This window comes from Pipra filicauda, unplaced genomic scaffold, assembly GCF_003945595.2.
Source record: "Pipra filicauda isolate LSUMZ 115617 unplaced genomic scaffold, ASM394559v2 scaffold4_size7858003_pilon, whole genome shotgun sequence".
Classification (NCBI taxonomy): domain Eukaryota; kingdom Metazoa; phylum Chordata; class Aves; order Passeriformes; family Pipridae; genus Pipra; species Pipra filicauda.
The window spans coordinates 4,353,717-4,372,781 of NW_024104643.1; the positions used below are offsets into that span (position 1 = coordinate 4,353,717).

The 19,065-nt window shown below is 41.0% G+C and overlaps 1 protein-coding gene across 1 annotated transcript; it reads right to left on the reverse strand.

Annotated features, from left to right (window-relative positions):
* Positions 1-789: 789 nt before the first annotated feature.
* On the reverse strand, positions 790-19,005 carry SIRT1 (sirtuin 1). The gene is made up of 9 exons (XM_027750557.2): positions 18,564-19,005; positions 16,102-16,218; positions 14,507-14,748; positions 13,143-13,295; positions 11,898-12,045; positions 10,127-10,206; positions 5,883-6,069; positions 3,970-4,530; positions 790-2,849 (listed from the first exon to the last, which is right to left on the reverse strand). The coding sequence occupies exons 1-9, from the start codon at positions 19,003-19,005 to the stop codon at positions 2,527-2,529; spliced, it is 2,253 nt and encodes a 750-aa protein (XP_027606358.2). The 3' UTR covers positions 790-2,526.
* Positions 19,006-19,065: the final 60 nt, after the last annotated feature.

Consider the following 19,065-nt stretch of genomic DNA (forward strand, 5'->3'; position numbering starts at 1 on the left):
CTGGATTCAAGACAGACTCATAGAGAATACATGGCTATAAAGAAATAATTATGACAAGATTTTAAAATATGGACTTCTTTTCCATCACTTGAAATACTTTTGCAAGGTCATTATTGTGTCTAATGTATCGAAATAGACTGGAAGGGGACTAGGGAATGACTTATTAAACAAATGCTTGTACTTTGCTTTTTTTCAGTGCATCTGTTTAATATAAATACTAAAGGCTAAGATGCTTTTCTATAGTAGTAATGCAAATTATGAGAAAAATAAGTTATCTCCTTTATTGAGATTATACAAATTACAGCTGTACCTGAACATGCTCTTCCATGCTTCCAGATGAATTTCATGTGAGGTGTTGAGTACTTAGGAATGACAAAAAGCTGTGATAGCAAATGTTTCCTCATTCTCAGCATTTATCTTGTTGTTGTTGTAAGTACTACCGAAAGACAACATCTTCACTGAGGGGAAAGGGCAATGTGTGAAATGGAGGAGTAAGGGAACATATTGTACCCTGAGATTTGGACTCGATAATCTCTGTGGGTCCCTTCCAACTCAGAATATTCTGTGACTCTGTGATTACAGTTTAGGGTTCCTCTACTGTTCAGATAATATTGGCAAAGACACAAGACAGAACAAAATGCAGAACTTCGTTCAGGCTTTTTCTTTGCTCACGGGCCAGATGGGAAAAGCATTTCCTCTGTAATGCCTTCCATTAGCTGGGATTATACCTTGACTTTATAGGGCATCTTTGTTTTTAAGATATAACTAGAAATTAACAGAAACCAGGAATCAAATGACAGTTTTAATAGACTTTAGAACAGAGTGTACAAGTATAAAACACTGGTTTTGTATTTCCAAAAGTTGCAGGAAGATAGCCAGTCATTTTAAACAGTCTTCTACAAAACATATGCCAGTAGATTACATAAAAGACACTATATACAATATAAAAGAGCAGAAAACAATCCTCACTGTAAAAATAATTTAAAACAAAGTATTTCAATTTAAAATATCTCCTAGAGCACAAACTAATACATTGTGACATGCAAGTGAAAACTAAACATATTGCATTCTTTAGTGTAGCCAAATAAGAGCTGTGTTAAATTTGGACAATGAGACAACATGCCAGCATTTCCCGATGAATACAGGAGGCTGTTCTTAAATATTTATTAACTGATGTATCTTATGTCCCAAGAACAGCTACTATACATCTTCCAAAATGTAATAAATATTAAAGCAAAGTATATGAATAATCTACATTTTAGAGTTCATTTGGGCCAATGTTGAAAAAGTGGTTTATAGAAAAATCCTGTTTCATTTACTACTGCACTGTGCAACTTTACAAAGTAGCTCTAAAGGCTTGGAAACAATCAGCACATGAACATTTGCAACACCCAGTTTTAAGGCAGCCTAGCACTTGAGACATCAGAATGGGAGAAGCTGCTTTGCTTTCCATATGCAAGGTGGAGCTACAGCAGCTGGGAAATGACTTTCCCAGCCTGAGACCTCAAACCAGCAGGTTGTTAATCCATGTTGAGCCACTTGGCAGCATAAATGGAGGCTCTGGGTAGCTGAGGCAGTTTCTCCTGGTTTTGTTGCATCAAGTACAAAGGAAAAGCTTAATTTTTTGTGCCTTCTCACATGCTGGTAGAAACACTGTTCTGAACTCTGCTTCCACATTAGAGCCTTGGCAATTTATCAAATGCTATTTATAATGCAAGCTACCCTAGATGTGACTGCTGTACCCAGCGTGACAGACTCCTACTGGGGGGGATCCTTTTTGTTTAAATGCCAGATCCTAATTGCTAAGGAGCCAGTGTCAACATCGCTTGTGTCCACAGGAAATATTAATTCAGCAACCTAAGCATTTTCACAGCACTTCTTGATTGGTCTAAAAAACACTGGATTCCTCAAATACTCCCTGTCTTGTTTCCATTTCACTATCTGCTCGCATTTAAGTATGTCTCAAACATACAAAGTAACTGCAAAAGCAAAAAAAAAATTAGCTGCCACAGTAGGTCTTAGAAAATGCCAGTGTTTAATGACAGACTAGGCGTGAATGAAAGGTTTAGCAGAAGCATAAGAAGGTTTTAAATAAACCAAAGTGTTACAAAGCAAGAGGTGTGAAAATACCATTCTTTGGTCTAAATTAGCTGTTCCCTTTATATTAGTTTAACATTCCAATGGCTTTTTCAAAACGGTTTAAAAATAATATAAGCTGAAATTTATTAAGCAAAAATATGTATTATATACATGGATGCCTGATCGGACAGATGAACTTAAAAGTGAACAGTGACAGTTGTTTAGATAATCCTGGTACCTTAAAAAAAAGATGAGTTAGTGTTGAGTGCGCAGTAATAGATTTTTATTGAAAAAGGTAAAAAACTAAGCATGAAAATCTGTTTTAGTTATTTATAAACACTACATCCTTATGGTTTTGTTGCTCTAAATTCAGAAGTAAACATTCATTCTGACATGCCAAAGCTCCTAATGCTGGTGGAAAGTTCCTGTAACCAGTCAATGATCACTTTACAACGCGTTGCTTGGATGTTCAGTCCCTGCAGCTTCATTTGTATGGGCTGATCCATCAGCTGCCGATTCATCCTGCTCGGCTCCATCTTCCCCAAAGCCAGGTTCCTCTTCCCTGTCGGGAGCATCCTCGTCCTCGATGCCATTATAAAACTCCTCGATCTCGCTCTCGTCCTCCACATCCAAGCTCTGACTGCGGCACGAGCCGCTCTCGCTGCTGCTCCCACAGGAGCTGGAAGATATGATGTCGTCCTCGGAATCGGAGTAAACCTCAGCACCGTGGAAAATGTAGCGGTTGGGTGCCAGAAACAGATACTGAGTACCTGAAACAGAATTCCAACACTCAACAAAAGGCTCAAGTAAATGATTCACACAGGATCTGGCAGACTTCTGCTTAGAAGGTATCTGCATATATGTGTTTTTATTTTCCACAGTGAAGCTTAACTGACAGATGGGATGACACGAGAAAAGCATTTATGTCAATGTATGTGTGTTTATTACAAAGCACAAAACAAATGCTTCACTGGAAAGCTCAGTGTTCCTTCTCCCCATCCTTTTGACACCAAAGAGCGTTTATACTTAATGTTTAGCAGCTTTTTTCATCAGAAAAGGCACTGCAAGCAGGAATCATCCCACTGTAAGAGAGATGTCTAACACAGAGGAGATGATTCAGCTGCTGGAGGGCAGACATCCCTCCACTGACTGTGGAAAGAACCTTGGGGCAGATAGCAAACTGTTACTTGCTTAACATTAGCCCAGGTGACACCACTCCACCTCAAAATTATTACATTAACAAGTGTCAGTCAGTGTTTTTTCATGGGAAATATTCACAGCTAGATTTCCATTACCCATGACAGAATGGGAACCCCCTGCACAGAATATGTGACAAAGTCTGAAACCAGCCTTTGCTCTGGAACATTGCAATTTCATACCTAACCCCTCACATCAGTTAAGAGATTGGAGGGCTTTCCTGGAAAGCCTAAAGTTTCCTTCAAAATGTGCCTCACTCCAGCTGTGAGACTTGCTTTCAGCTGCTGTCATGGCTTCATCTTTCAGCCCTACTGCCAAACCAAATCATGACCTACTGTGAGCAGCTTCTGAACACCCGAGGATCAAACCAGTTTTTCTGAAAATGCGTTTCAAAGTGCTGGAAATGGATTTAGTTTTTGATACTTACCTTCAGCCTCCTAAACTTTGATCTTTTAGGTAAGGATGTAATCACTGACTGTAAAACCTATTATGAAATACAAAAACCATTTCCTATCGGCTTCTCCAAAAGAAATAAATGGTACAATGAGAGTTATGTAGACACTTGTCTGAACAAAACTAACCACCAAAACCCACTTACTCCCTCAAGAGTAACTTATTTATTGCTTTGAAGTAAGTCTAGCATAAACATCTCTTCCAAAAAAATGCAAAATACTGAAATGACTTAACACTTACCATCCAGCCTTTTGCTAATCTGTTCTTTTGCAGATCTGTTTACCCAGCACTTCTTCAATATTTCATTCTTTTCCTTATTTTCTCCGTTGTTAGATCCATTTTCCTTCATTGTTTCAGAGTTCATTTGCTCGCTAGCAGGATTTTCGGGGTTTTCTGACGACGTCTGTGTGTCCTGAAGCTTCTCCTCTGAGCAGGTCCCTTTAGTTTCGGAGGCAAGCTCACAGTTTTCTACCATACATTCAGGTGGGTGTTCTGAAGACACCACTGAAGTATCTGGTGGAGTCATTCTTCCTGGTGAGCTGGAACCTTCGGAAATGTTCAGAGGGGTAGGCGGTAGCTCAGCCGAGAGCACTTCGAGCTCCTTGTGCGGTCGTGGAGGCTTTTCTGTTATTTCTGAAAGTTTTACCGAGTTGTAGCAAAGTTTTGTGTACTCACTACCCAGCCTTTGACATAACTCATTAATAATAACGTCACAGTCTCCGAGAAGCTCCACGTCGAAGTGTAGATGAGGCAAAGGTTCCCTATTAATCAAGATCTGAGGCACTTCATGGGGGATGGAACCTATGCACAGAAAAGAGAATTCAAAGGGAGTCACTCCAGTTTTACTTTCAGCAGAGATCTTAGAAAGCTTGATTCCTCAGGCTTCTCTTTACCTTCCCTTGCAACAGGACCAAAATAGCCAGATCAGGAAGAAGCCAAGCAAATCCCAAATTTAACAACAGCAGTCTGAGGTCCAGTGCCCACTGTAGCCTGCTTAGACAATATTTTTCTTCCTGTTTTTTCCAGTTAATATTCCTCAATCATTGAGAAACACATGCACAGAAATAATGACTCTAGTAATGTTTGGTCAAGTGTTAAAGATTAAAATTAGTACCATAATCTCTTAGAATTATGTTGATTTTGTGCATTTGTTTTATTACTTAAGCGAACATGAGGAATATACCAATGGTAAATTACACCCCCTTAATTAAGTCAAAATATTTCCAGGTTGTACAGGGTTGTTCAACCCATTTCTGACATTTAGGCTTCCCAAACCCACGAGGTTTGATGATCTAGCATGAACTCCTCACAGACCAAACTAATGAAATCCACTTCTAAGGCACAGAAAGAGCAGTGGTTTGTATAGCAGAGGGAAACTTTCCAGTCCTTATGCAATTCCCATCAGCCTGAACACTGGGCTCTGCCTCTTGTACAGTGAAGAGGATGTTCCTGCAAAGGCCGTGGGTGAGTTACTGGTCCCAGATAGCAGATGCTAAGCACATGTCCTTCTCAGGCTTACATGTGAAGAGAATTTCTTTAGTACCAGTAAGTCTTTCACTCAGCAGACAAATAAATCACCTGTAATGGTAATTTCTCAGCCTTCCTGAAAGGCATTTTCCTGTAACATATATTAGCAGAGATGTTTTTCCACATCACTTTAAAAGCTAAGGACGCAAGTGGTGACACGCTATACAATGCCCACTGTGTGCCGCTTAATAGTGACTTTAAAATAAGCTACAACTCACATACCTAATGTGCCTGATCTGATTTTTTTGATACTCCATTTAGGTCTTTTGAGATGACTCCTTTCTAAATCATTCAAGTAACTATGGAAGCATATTGCAAGCAGGGAGAGAAATTAATTGAGTCTTAGAACAAAGTCATTCAAGTTTTAAGAAGAGTACTTTTTCAGATTATCATTTCATTACCTTGAGATCTACCTGGAGTATAGCAAAAGCACTTAAAATTTGCTACTTTCTCTATTCTGCATTTCAGCTTTACATAGGCAAGCAGCTTTCATCTTACTTGATGCTTAATCAAGTTCCCTCACTGAATCGAGCCGAAAGTGTTCCTTAGCTTCTCAGCTCCTAACTGAGAATTTCACTTTTGATTCAAATTTTTGGAAGAAAATACTACCAGAGATAGTCACTTACTTGGAATCAATGCTACTGGTCTTACTTTCAGCGAAGACCCAATGACAATGAGGAGATCAACTTCATTTTTGTCATACTTCATGGCCCGGTGGAACTGCTCGGGTAAGTTCTCCCCGAAGAACACGATATCGGGCTTCATGATGGCGAGCGGTTCGTCGGGGGGGCACCTGGGACATCGGGGCACAACCTGCACCACAACACCACCTGTTACTGCAGGACGAGGCTGTGCCTTGGAAAATGTCAGATTTAGGCATTTCACAGAGACTCGGCAAAAGACAGGGAAGTTTCAGTGATATCTCCTCATCCCGTTTTTCTGTGGATGTACAGACAAGTACATTCCTTACTCTAGCCTGCAGCAACTGCAGAGGGAGATAAAGCTACAGCAGGAATAAAGAGGGAGAAACCAGGCAGATCTACAGCACAGGTCTTATCTGACAATTAAGCTGAAGTCTAGAAGTCATGCTCAGCACCAACAGGCAATCCCCTCCCATTTGATAGGAACATATTTTCCTTGGTTTAATCAGAGCAAAAACTTAGGTTTCCCTGTCACTTTCCATTCAAAACAAAGCCCTTCCTTCTCAGTCTATTGTAGAGCTTTACCTCTAGTTTCTCCTCCAAAGGGGCATGAGTGTTATACACACAAAGCAACAGGGCACTGTGGCAGGCAGCTGGCTAAAAGCAGACAGGACAAGAAGAGGACAGGCAGCTGGCTAAAAGCAGACAGGATGAGAACAGGACAGAATTTTTCTTTGGTCTCCATTTAAAACTTTTCCAATTCCTCCAAAAACAGAGCAGAATCCTCATTTGCTGACAGAAGTGGATGAGAGTTATGTTTGTGGAGAATAGACTCCCTTTCCTCCTGAAAGCAGAGGGTTTTCTGATCTTTGGGACCTCTTTCAACTCTTTCTTATCTTAAGACTTTTTCAGAGAGAAGAGAAGCAAGAAGGTGAGTGATAGATCTGCTACAGACAATACTTCAATTACTACTCAGCAATTTCCCTTTTATTAGTTCAAGTCTTCTCAGATATAGTGTTAAAATATGATGCTCCAGAATAAATCTAAAGAGCTAAATATAGCTGCAATCCTATAGCAATCACCACAACCTATAAATTAGAGCTATAAAGGTGTAAAGAGATGTATATTACCTACTGTAATAGGAAAATATCTGATAACTGACATTTAATTGCACAAGAAGTCCCTCTTGTACAGAGAACAGCTGCAGAAAAAAATAATATAGAATGTAGAAAGTTTAAATCAAAGAATTAGTTCTATGGATGCCTGCAGTGGGACAGAAGACAATACTCTCCAAATGAGAAAACATCACAAGTAGAAGGCCTTTCTCTAGTGTCAAAGGACCTTTCCCAAAATTTAAGTCTTTGAACAAAGAAACCTTGTGGGAGGGATGCCTAAGAAGCAATATGGCACAAGAGCTAGAGGAAAACTTCACCGTGTACCCAAGCTAAATAGCATCCAGTAACCCCACACTTAAGGGAAACCAACTAAAGAATTCCCCAAAAAGGAGCAGATGGCTAGAATGAATATTGAACTTTTTCCTCAGATCTTTACATATTAGGAAAAAAGCTTATACAAACAGCTTATACTTTTCTTAAGCTTTTTCCCCTGCTATCTCTTTTGTGGATGTCAGTGATGCCTTTGCACTTTCGGAAGATTACGGAGGGTAAATAATTTGCTCTGTGTTAGGAGGAAGATAAAATGAAGACCTCTGACTTCTGATTTAAAAAGACCAAGTAATACTAACTCTGTTTCCATCATTTCTCACAGCAAGTCCAGTGACTTGAGACTTAGTGGATCTCTGTCCCTATTGAAATCATCCGAGTCGCATTTCAACACTACACTACTCACCAGCTTTTCTCTGCTAATCCTCAAGAGGTCATCAGTAAAGGGGGAGATTTATTCCAAGAGCTGAAATTGATACCAAGAAGTTAAAGCTACAAAACTGGCCATTCAGTTGCCTCTAATAGGGTCCTCTTTTCATGCAGAAGCAGCTCCTCCAAACCCCCACCATCTCTGCTGATGCATTTCTCTAACCGAAGAGAAATGGAGTTTCTCACTATTGATGTTACCCATATATCAAAAGTGAGATTAATAAGGATTACACTGGTTTAAGAATAGCCAAAAACTGGTGCGTGCTTTCCACTTCTTGGGCCCTTTCCTCCTAAATCTGAGACCCTTTTACCAGTTCTTGAAGCTGCCAAAAATAGCCAAAAGTAAAAGCGATATTTTTGGAAGTGACTGACAGTTGTTTTCCTTGGATGTTCTGTGTGCTTTATACCTGCTGCTGTTTCTCATCCAGAAGGATGGTTGTATACAAGAGGGAATCATTCTACAGCACTGTATCTCCAAAGGGGCAAATGAAAGAAGAGCAGCATTTGTCTAAACAGATGATCTCAAACAATTCTCCGTCTGTAACCTGTTGAAAGGAAATCCTGGCAGAAAGATGTTGGCCAGACTCACTTCCTTGTGAAGCAGTTATGGCCATCAGGGGATGGACCAGAGCAAAGGACAAGTATTTCTAGGGAAAACTAAGGACCTAGGGCCATGTATAACTGAACTTCCAAGTTGTGGAGGACAGCAGGGACTAGAACCTGGACGATCCATTGGGAGCCAGGAGCCAAAATGTTTTTGTCAAGGAGGATTTGTTAGAGAACAGAGCTGTTGAAATGAACGGTGTTTTGTTTCGTAAGTACAGAAAAGGCTTCCTTTGATACATCAGGAACCAAATTCTGTATTTTAGAGAGGCAACAGACAAAGATGCTGCATAGCACTTTGAGAAATGTGGGCTATGGAATAAATATAATGATGGTAAATAGAATTTTTTTTCAGGCATAAAGGAGGAAAGACATGTTTTCTTTCAATTGCTCTATTTCTTATTTCGTGAAATTCTATTTAGCAATACCCATATTTATTTGCATTATGAAAATAGTTCAGTATCACAGCCAGGGCCTGCCCTGGGAAGATGTACCTGGCAACAGTACTGCAAGATTAGGGCTGAGAGACTGAGTGTAAGAAGCTCCTTGAGGCTCATCTTGCAAGAGAGAACCCTCTTTTGGCCCATCAGGCAGAAGAATTGCTACAGGCTGCTCCTCTCCACTGCCTGGCACTGCCATTCCTGACCCCTGGCACAAGTTTGGTTCAGCAGAGGAACACCCAATGGTTCAAGTGGTGCTTGGAAAAGTAGACTAACAATCCAAACAGAAAATTACAACACGCTTAAGAGGAAGAAAACCTAAACTCCAGCCAGCTGGCTTTTAAGGCAAAGGAGCAGCAAACATCTGTAAGATAAAAAGTTCTCAAAAATAATATTCTTAATAACAAAGAAAACTATATTTCACGTTCAATATTTCAGTGTTAAAAGGCTTCAGGCTTATGAGATTCACCTTTCTCAAAGCTTTAACTCAACTCTTCTGAAATGCTTTCATTGAGCTCCATTTTAAATGTAATACCTGAAGGATTTACATCCCTTCCATGTTTCTCGTCTAAAGTTGCAAATGTGGACTCTGAAGCATTTATCAAAAACATACAAGCCTGCAGAAAGAGTCCCCTTTCATTTGTATAAACAAGATCTTTTTGATCACAGAACCATCACCTCTGTTCCTTCAAAAGAAGAGGAAGAAAGGCAAAGAGGGTCTTGCCAAGTCAAAGGTTCATCTGCTCTGACAGAACAGAACCAACTCCTGCATGGCTCCAGGGCACTTCACACCCACACATGGGGAGTTCGGACTATGGAATAGTCCAGGAGTCCCAGAAAGCAACATCCAGCACCTCATTTGATCCTTGCTCAGCACCTGCTCTGTGGTTAGCAATCTCTCCATGCATCAGCTGCTGTTTAAACACATTTTTAACACAGGTAAATGCTCAAAGAGCAGCCAGTGTTACAAAAGGCTAAGATTGCTTTCTCTGTGTGACTGTGAGTTCAGGTTAACACAAAACAAATATAAATCCAAGTTTCTACTACTTACCATTTAGCCTCTGCTTTTCTCAGAGGTGCCATTAAAAACAGACTCTTAAGGTTTTGTTCTGATTTTTGCAGTACAGTATTTTAGCGTACTTTTAAATACCAGAGGAAATGCTAAAATTCTCTGAATATGCAAAGATATGGAGCCTTCTAGAAGCAGATCTTTTAAGCAATCCCAGTGTGATATTTTGGGGTTTGGTGTTTTGAGAGAAAAGTAAGTTTTACTTACTTATTAGAAAGATGCAGTGAGTTAAAGTGAATTTTTTACCTGATTGAAAATATCTCCTCGAACAACTTCACAATCAACTTTGTATTTACAGATCAGGCAGGAAGCTGTTGCAAAGGAACCTGAGGGGAAAAACCAGTATGGTAGAATCAGGGTTTTCAGTCATTTGGATTTGGTCTTTTTGCCCAAGCTGTTTTGACACAAAGGCTGTTATATTGCAGTGCTACAGAAATCAAGCATTAAAAAAAGTAATGTAAAATTATGGAGATACTTGTAACACTAAAATTTGTTCTTCTAGATGTTAGTCAGCAGAAATCTTGCTTTAAGAGTAGCTTAAAGTAATAATTCAGACCTTTATACAGCATGTTAGAGACATGCTTGTGAGGCTAGCAGGCCTAACCCTCTCTGAGGCATCTGTTGCTACCCACTTGTGAATTACTTTTCACATCAGAAGGACCTGACCAACAAGTTTGCTGCCCCATGCACAAGCCATGCATAGCCAGCAGGCCACGGCCTCCAAACGCTCAGCTACAGCAGTGGCAAGGAATACAGTCTAATTCCAGATGTATTGGTTGAATGCAAGAGCCATTTTAAATTCAGAAAATGCATCTCAGGCACCAATTTTCATAGCAGAAACTTTATTGTACGTCTGCAGTGAGAAATGGGTCCAAAGGTTCACGTGTGAAGTCCCCAAATCACTGCAAGGTTCCTTTTTAACTACTCGCAATTAACTTGCCATTGCCACAGCCAGAGAAAAAAGGCAGAATAAATACAGCAGTATTAAGTGTATTAACCCTTACATAAGTGTTTCAGTTTCTCCTTAGCCACTACCATTAGTCAAAGATCATTTGGTAAAGAGCAGCAACTGTATGTCTGATAAAGCTTGATGTGCTCGAAACAACCTTTACTAATTTCCAAAGGCCTCAAAATCTCAAAGTGCATAGCATGTTTTTAAAGAATCTATTTAATTTAAAGTCACCTTACACAGGGCATACACTAAAGATGGTCTGCAATCTCATCACTGCAGTGTGCAACCAGAAAAATGAGGAGCTTGAGCAGTGATGTGCCTTACAAACAGGACAGCACTGTTTTTAGACAATTCATCTGCCAGAAGTTTACTAAATGATCCAAACATGCCCTTTAACAACTAATTTTCTGCATCCTTTCCTTAAAAATGAATCTTTGGACTTTCAGCCTGACATATGCAACTCCTTGGAAATGGAAAGCCTATTGAGCAACTGAAGTGATTCCACTTCATTTGGCATCATAGTTACAGTGTGGGTGACACTGAAACAAGATGATCTTCAGTTCACCTGAACTGGTGATTAATTCACAGTGTTTTATACATGAGGTGAAGTCACTGAAGTGTCAGGATATTTCAAGATTTCAGTGGAATGTAACCTAAATAAAGAGTCAGGTAACAGCCAGACTCCCATTTCATTGACAGGCAGTGAGAGGGACCTGTGACAAGACTGATTTCCACGCTGTGTTCTTATACAGATCAAGAAGCACCAAATGCAGTTTAGAAGTTATGGTCTAAGCTTGTGCAAACAGAATGTGGATCTTCACTGATACACAGAGACCACTGTTTACCAAGCTCAACTTCTGAAAGAAGTATTCCATTTAAAACGCTTCTGATTTAAATACTTCAGCTACCCAAAAAGAAATTTCAACATTTTAAAAGCAGAATGTTTGTTGGCAAGAGACAGGAATTCAAGGGAAAAAAAGTTAAATTCCAACAGCAGTTACCTTGTCACATGCACCAGTCAGAACCACTCCTACATGTAAAATAAGTGAAACTAAACCCACTAACCATGACACTGTATTATCCTTTGGATTCCTGCAACCTGTTCCAGTGTGTCTATGTTCTGAGTATAGTTGCGAAGTAGTTTTCCTTCTTTATCCATCAAAGCTATGAACTTGTGACAGAGAGATGGCTGGAATTGTCCCGGATAGATTTCCTAGGGAATTCAGAAGCACATTAGAAAAGTGGAGAGAGATACACGGTGTCTTTATTTTAACGGCAGCATTTCACACTGAGCTAAACCTGTCCCCACTGATCATGTCAGCAGTTCACGCTGTCACTCCCTGGGCACTTTCCCATTGCTCTGGATCCAACCCTTCTTTCCACAGCTCAGCTCCTGATCACATCGAGATGAACTGCTCCTTGCAAGTTGGTATTTTGTTCTTTACACAGCATAAAAGCAACGTTTAGATCTCTTTCTGGTTTTGATAATTCTGGAATAGGAAAGCTTTGTTTTCCTTTTGAAGTGTCAAGTAACATCAATGTTTGTAAACAGAAACACATATTCTGATGGACAGGAGAAGGAGGATTTAAAAAGTTTAAAAAAGAAATTATCAGCTTAATTGGATTTGGGCTTTTCTGGCAAAACCCATGTATAGACAGGCTTCACAAGTATGTTGATTTTTTTGCTTGCTATGGCATTTTTTTGTTTTGTGGTCTTTGGGGGGGCTTTTTCTTGGTTCTAGGTGTGTGTGTGTGTGTGCTTTTTAATATTAAAAAATGAAGGAACTGATTATACTAATGAGCATCAAAATATGGTTATCTGGATAGGAAGCCTGCAGAGAATGCATTGGGTTTTCTTTTTCAATCTTTGTAACGTAACAGAGCAGTAGTAAAAATTGTGAGGAAAGGGAAGGACGAGTGAGCACGACTAGTGGTGACTGATTTTCACAAGTCCTTACTGGTCCTGTAGAAGTTCTTGTATTTTGGGTTTGATTTTGTTTTGTTCCAAGGAAATTGCAGACTTTATGCAATGGGGTTTTTTTGTTTCACATATGACTACAGCTTCTATAATTCCTTCTTGTCTAGGAGATGTACTTCCTGCTTTTGAAAGTGTTTAATATCACTAATATCTTTTCAACTATCTGGAATGGTTGTGTGTATCATGAACTTCCAACAGGAACAGTGAGAATAAGCTTAAAGAATAAAAAAATAAGAGAGAATGTTGCTAAATACTTCTAGTTTTATATCTGCTTTATGCATTTTAGTCTTGTTATCCGTCTTTGCTGGCCAAGAACTGTTGGAAAACCATACCTTTGCGAACTTAAAGAAGGGTCTGGGATCCTTTCTGAAGTATTCTATATCAAACATTGCTTGAGGATCTGGAAGGTCTGGGAAGTCTACGGCAAGGCGTGCATAGATGCCATCTCTGGATCTAAAGTCAGGTATTCCACAAGACACAGACACCTGAAACACAGTTTTGCAATCTGAAGTAAGTGAAACTACATATAGGGCTATAAAGAGCTGCTGTGATAGAAACTCTGGGAAACCACACTTCTGTGTGCTCAGAGACATTAAGAACAAAACCACTCTGGGTTCTCTGTATTTATTTTTCTTTCCTTTTTTTCTTTTTTTTTTTGGAGAGTGGGGGGACAATATAACAATTCCCAAACCAGAAGCAGGAGAAGCAGCACAGAAACAAAGTTTGTTCACCACTTGCGTTTACCACTGGAAGTTTTGTAAAATGTGAACAAAAGTTTTGAATATTGTTGCATTAAATTTCTTTAGTAAGCATTCACTCATCTGCCAGCTCAGGCTTAGACAAGGTGGTTGATATTTTTAATTTTTTTTCATGCTAACACAGTAACATAATAGATTCTTACTTTTGAAGGATAAACTTCTTTTAATAAAAATTGTTTATTAATAAATATTGTTTATCAAAGCATTGTAGTAGTCAATAAGGACTAATATTATTGTCTCAGACTACCTCAAAATACCATGGGAAGAGGAGGAGAAACAGGTGTATGAAAGTACAGAGAGCAAGACAGCAAGACTGGATAACAAGAATAGCAGTGCTCTTTGAAAAACTGATCTGAATCGTGTCATACCATCTGTGTGTGAACAACAGAAGCAAAAAATGATCTGGTACACAGCTAAGAGCTGCAAATGTGCAATAGTTCAGAAGCATTCTTTAGTAAAACAGTGAGAAACCTTGTTCCCATCATAGAGCAGCACATACTAAAAGTAACAGTCCACTGAAATCTGATCAAACTCTCCTTATGATCCTCCCCCTGCCAACTCTTTTTTTAATTTTCAAGTCCTGTTCTTCTATTCCCTCGAGTTCCACCTGGTATTTTAAGAGATCCACTGAGATTTTATTTAAAAAATCATTACCTTTGTTCGAAATGAAAAAATGACTAGATAGAAAATGTTCTGGACAGGTTTTTATTCCATAACTATTTTGCATGAAAGCAACTGTTTAAGAGTTTAAATGTCCAGTAATTTTTTGTTAGGAGAAATGGTGTAATTTCCAGCTTGAGCTCCAGTCCTTCCCATGGCCAGCTGTGCCTCCTCTTCCCACCCAGCACAGGGATACAGTCCCATCACCTGCATGCTGCAGGGAAGTATTTAACCCACCTGTCTGCCTATTTTCACACTGCCATTGCAGGAATACATACCCCAGCTCCAGTCAGGACCATTATCTTTTTGCACTCCTGTAGAAGTTTCACAGCATCATCAATGGTATTAATATCTTTCCTTTTTTTCCTTTTTGGTGGCTCTGAAAGGATGTTTATCACAATTTGCCACAGAGTCATATCATCCAGTTCAGGTGGGGGGATCGTTTCTGGCAGCAGGTCCTTCAGAATCGTCCGTGGGTCTGTACCCAACATGAGGTGCTGCTGAACAAAAGTGTAGGGACCTAAAAAATTAAAAAAGATAAAATTTAAAACTGATTCAAGTAACTCAGAAGATTATGGTCATTGTTACATTTATTAATGCTTGCTACTACAGTTTTATGAATCCAATTTAATGCTCCATTCATCTAAATTCCTGTATATTTTGGTCTAAATTCTGAAGTGATAGGGCAGCTAAGAGTTTTATTTATTTACCATTATTTTGTGTTAATCCATGAAGGATTTCATAGAAAGTCAGTCAAGGTAGAAATCCCATTTCAGAGCAAACTTAATGGCTTTTAGAGGTGCACTTATGTAGCAATAGGGTTTTCACACTGCGTCTCCATTTTATGACTTCATCTGTATTTTCCCAACATTTGGTATTTACAGGAATAAGTTGAAGAGATGACAAACATAGATATAACCTTCTAGTGGTACCATAAACCATCACTTTCATAGACAAATAGGACCCAGCAATCCATGGAATTTGTTTTTCTTTTGATCATCTAACAGTAATTATTTCAGACATGACCTCCTAACACCATCAAATCAGTCCTTCCAGAAACACTCAAGATTAGGGCTGTAGAAGGAAAATAGGTACATCTTAAAAGCCTAAACTGACAGGACTCAAATAGCCATCACTAAGGCAAGTTACATATAAAGAAAACAAATGTTATACAATGTTTACCCAAAAGGTACCAACAGTGATCCCGTAAGGAGGGATCAGCAAAGGCAACACATGGGCAGGTTTTAAGTGGAATATTGTATTCTCACAAAGTGTTTCCTTGCAGCTATTCTTGTCAATACTGGCAGAACCAATGCTGTGGGTATTATCACACCTCTAAGTTCCAACCCCACTGCCCCCTGGAAACCACTGTTCCTCACAGATCTGGCCCCTGTGCAAGGCAGGAACTTTGTACAGAGTTCCCAGTGGCCACACTTCTCTATTGCTAATGTGCAAAATATATGCAGGCTAATCATTCCCAAACTGATGTCACAGTCAATCTGCAGGGCTCACTCTCCTAAAATCACACAGGAATCCTCTTCTTCTTCCTTAAAGAATACTAAATAAATAGGGTAGGAGTATGCCATAAATCAATTTAGTGAGTCTGTGGACGCTTTTAATAGGGATCATGGTGGGATTTCTACTCAAGGTAAAAAAACAAGGCACTGACAATTTTAATCAAAATACAGCACGTTTCAACAGGTTCATTTTTAAACTCCTTAAATAGCATACAGATACAGTAAACAACACTAAGCTGCTCAGAAGCGCTAATTGCCAATTTTTTTTGCAACAGATAAAACTGTTTGCATTCTGGGGAGAATTAAGTAACTGTTCAGAGGCAGAGAGCATCTAAGAACATCACACAGGCATCTACCTATACGTGGTCTTGGGGTCCAGTCACTAGAACTTGCGTGTGAGGCTCTGTCGTCTTCGTCGCTGTCGCAGGAGTGAAAGCCGTTGGCTATGATTTCATCGCTGAGGAGGAAGTTATCTGCAAGACAGCACAGCCAGGAGGGTTACACCCCACGCAAAGGGCACAGGTATGTCACTAAATACAGCACAGAAATTCGAATTGGATGCCCTTAAATGTGGTTGCAATGAGCACTGTCACTGCTCGGGCACAGAAAATGCTTTTCAAGCCATCAGCAGGATTTGCCGTCTTAACGCTGGGCTAAGGTGGGCTGGGTGCTGACCTTGGTGAAACTTCATTCTGTAAAGTGTTTGGCATTATGGATATTGCATCTTAGAAAAAATCCAAATGTTTCAAAAGTATAATTAAAAATCCTTTTCTCTTACAATTCTCACTGCATTCAGGTCATTGAAAAACTGGGTATAGACTGATCTTTGACTAGGTTTTAAGAGCATTTTAACAGCATTTTGAAAGAAACCCACAAATACACATTTGATGCAATCAAGTTACATAATTTTGTGAGGGTGTTACCTTGCAGCTGAGCTGCAGGTGACCACATATCCACTTTATTTCAGTTATGATACAAAATGTGCTCCCTTGGACCACCTTCATTAATTTTATCTTATCCATTTGCCCCTGCAGCTGGGTTTGGCTAAGAGTGCCAGAGTCAGCTCAGCTCAGCCTACGGCCTTAAGCCAGAGTAACTCAATCTAACTCCATCCTGGATCTCCATGGAGTCCAAAGGAGAACGAGACACTTGTCTCGCAGCATGTGCTACTGAGCTCACATTGGAGAAGAAATCTGAATTCTAACCTGAGCAGCTTACTAGAATTTAGATTACTAAACCTTTTTATTATTTCCTTTATTAGAAATAGCCACAGCACCTGTAGCTTAGTTTTTTGAAAATCTAAGATATGAACAAAGAACAACAAATTTCAGTCATGCTCTTCCAAGCAAAGCATCACTATAACAGTTTTCAGTCTCTATCTGAAGAACACCCTACACTAGCTGTTACTCCATGTGATTCTTAAATAAAGAACACCACAAAACACCAACATCTTTTTATTCAGAGGTCATGTTGTCCTTTCCTTCTTGGCATAAATACTTTATTCTGATTAGAACAGAAAGAGGTCGAGGACATAAATTTGCTATGTGTTCTTGCTGTCTTATTCTTCTGAGGCCACAGGTGCTCTTGGACATTACTGTATTATTAATCTACATAATTTACAGCATTTCACTTCCACCTCCTTATGCATGATGTCGGTGAACACATTAAGCATTATGGAAAAGGAAAAAGTGGATTAGTACACATCAATAACTGTGAGGTGCAAGTTTAACTAAAATGACCTTTACGGTTTCTGTATAAAGAATCAAAGCTACATTGTGAAAGACTTGTCACATACAGGCCACAGTATCTGGGATTTAAGAAACAGTGACAGATACAAGCAGGCTAACATAAGTTTAACTTGTAACAATCCCTGTGTATTAATTTGATTCCTCAAAGGGCTAGAGGGAATAATGCTTGCCAGAACTAAGCCGGCCACAGCAGAGCACGCCTGAGAATCAGAGGGACCTGAGCAAAAAGGCTTCACATAAGGCACGGGTAAGAGATCATCAGCTTCGGTCTGCGCTGTTCCAATGGAGTTTTTAAATACTGAAGCTGTTCCTCATTTATCCTATAGGTCCATTCCTCTTGCAAAGGAAGAAGTTTTTCTGTAGAGTTTTACTATCGAGTTAAAGGAAAAATATCTTTAACTGCATTCCAGGATAAAATGTAAAGACTTTACTGGCAGAATGCAGTGTCTGATACCTTTTAATAAGTCTTTCCAAAGCACTGTTAAAAAAAAAAAAAGCCAAGATGAACATCAACAACAAAACCCAATCTGTTTGCAATGTGAGGTGCTTTCACACTGATGCTCCCCACCAGTACGCTTAAAAACGTTATCTGAAAGAAAACTTTTTAGAAAGATTATAGTTTAGTTTCGTGTCACAGTCACTGAAATCTTAACCAAGAGTGTCACTCAAAATTATTTAAAGAACCGGTCAAGACTGCTGCTCCTGTGCTTTCTGTGCGAGTTTCCAAGGAACAGAAATAGAATTATTATCACGGCAGAGATTACGAAAAGGAAGCCGGGCTTATGGTTTTTCGGTTTTAATGATTCGTTGCCAGCGACACAGCAAAACAAATGTTTTCAGGGATGAGAGTGGAGCCGCTCTGCCTCTGCGGAGCCCGGCACGGGGAGCAGCAGGCGCTGACAGCGACAGATCGGAGCTGACAGGGATGAAGGGGTAGGGAAGCGACGGATGCAGCAGCTCGCCGGGCTCGGGCGATGATGACCCCAACGCCGTGCGACACCCAGGCGGGTGCCGGGCGGGGGAAGGGACCCGCGGAGGAGGGAGAGGAGGAGGGAGGGGTCGGTCCTCACCGGGATGCGGGGCCGGCGCCGCGGCCGCCCCGTTCGAACACTGCGCCCGCCCGCAGCCCGGGGCCGCCTCCGCCGCGTCTTCGCCGGGCGCCGCCTCCGCGCCCTCCCCCCGTTCCCGCCGCGGAGGCGGCTCCGCTCGGGGCAGGCCCCGCGGGCAGGCCCCGCTGTCCGCGCCGCTCGGCGCCGCCGCCGCCCCGCCGCCGTCCTCCTGCTCCGCCCGGCCGCCATCGGCCGCCGCGGCCGCCGCCTCGCCCGGCGGCTCGGCCGGCACGGCGGCGGGCGCGAGCGGTAGCTCGGCGGCGCGGTCGGGGCGCGGCGCGGTCGGGGCGGTGCCCGACCCGCGGCGGTGCCGCTTGGCCGCGGGCTCGGCGCTGTCGCTGCCGGCGGGGCCGGCGGGGCCGGGGCCGCGCGGGCGGAGCGGCGCAGCGTCCCCGTCCGCCATCTTGGCGCCGCCGCAGCCGCCGCCCCCTTCGCGCCTGGCCCCCCCTCTCGCCCCCCCGCC

What these genes read in the sequence shown, in the direction of transcription:
- SIRT1 (XM_027750557.2), bottom strand. Translation starts at nt 19,005, where the DNA reads ATGGCGGACGGGGACGCTGCGCCGCTCCGCCCGCGCGGCCCCGGCCCC. An exon ending in TGGTCCTGACTGGAGCTGGG is followed by an intron (nt 13,296 to 14,506) that starts GTATGTATTCCT and finishes ACTGTGTTTCAG; the next exon opens with GTGTCTGTGTCTTGTGGAAT. An exon ending in GAGGAGATATTTTCAATCAG is followed by an intron (nt 6,070 to 10,126) that starts GTAAAAAATTCA and finishes GTTGTGGTGCAG; the next exon opens with GTTGTGCCCCGATGTCCCAG.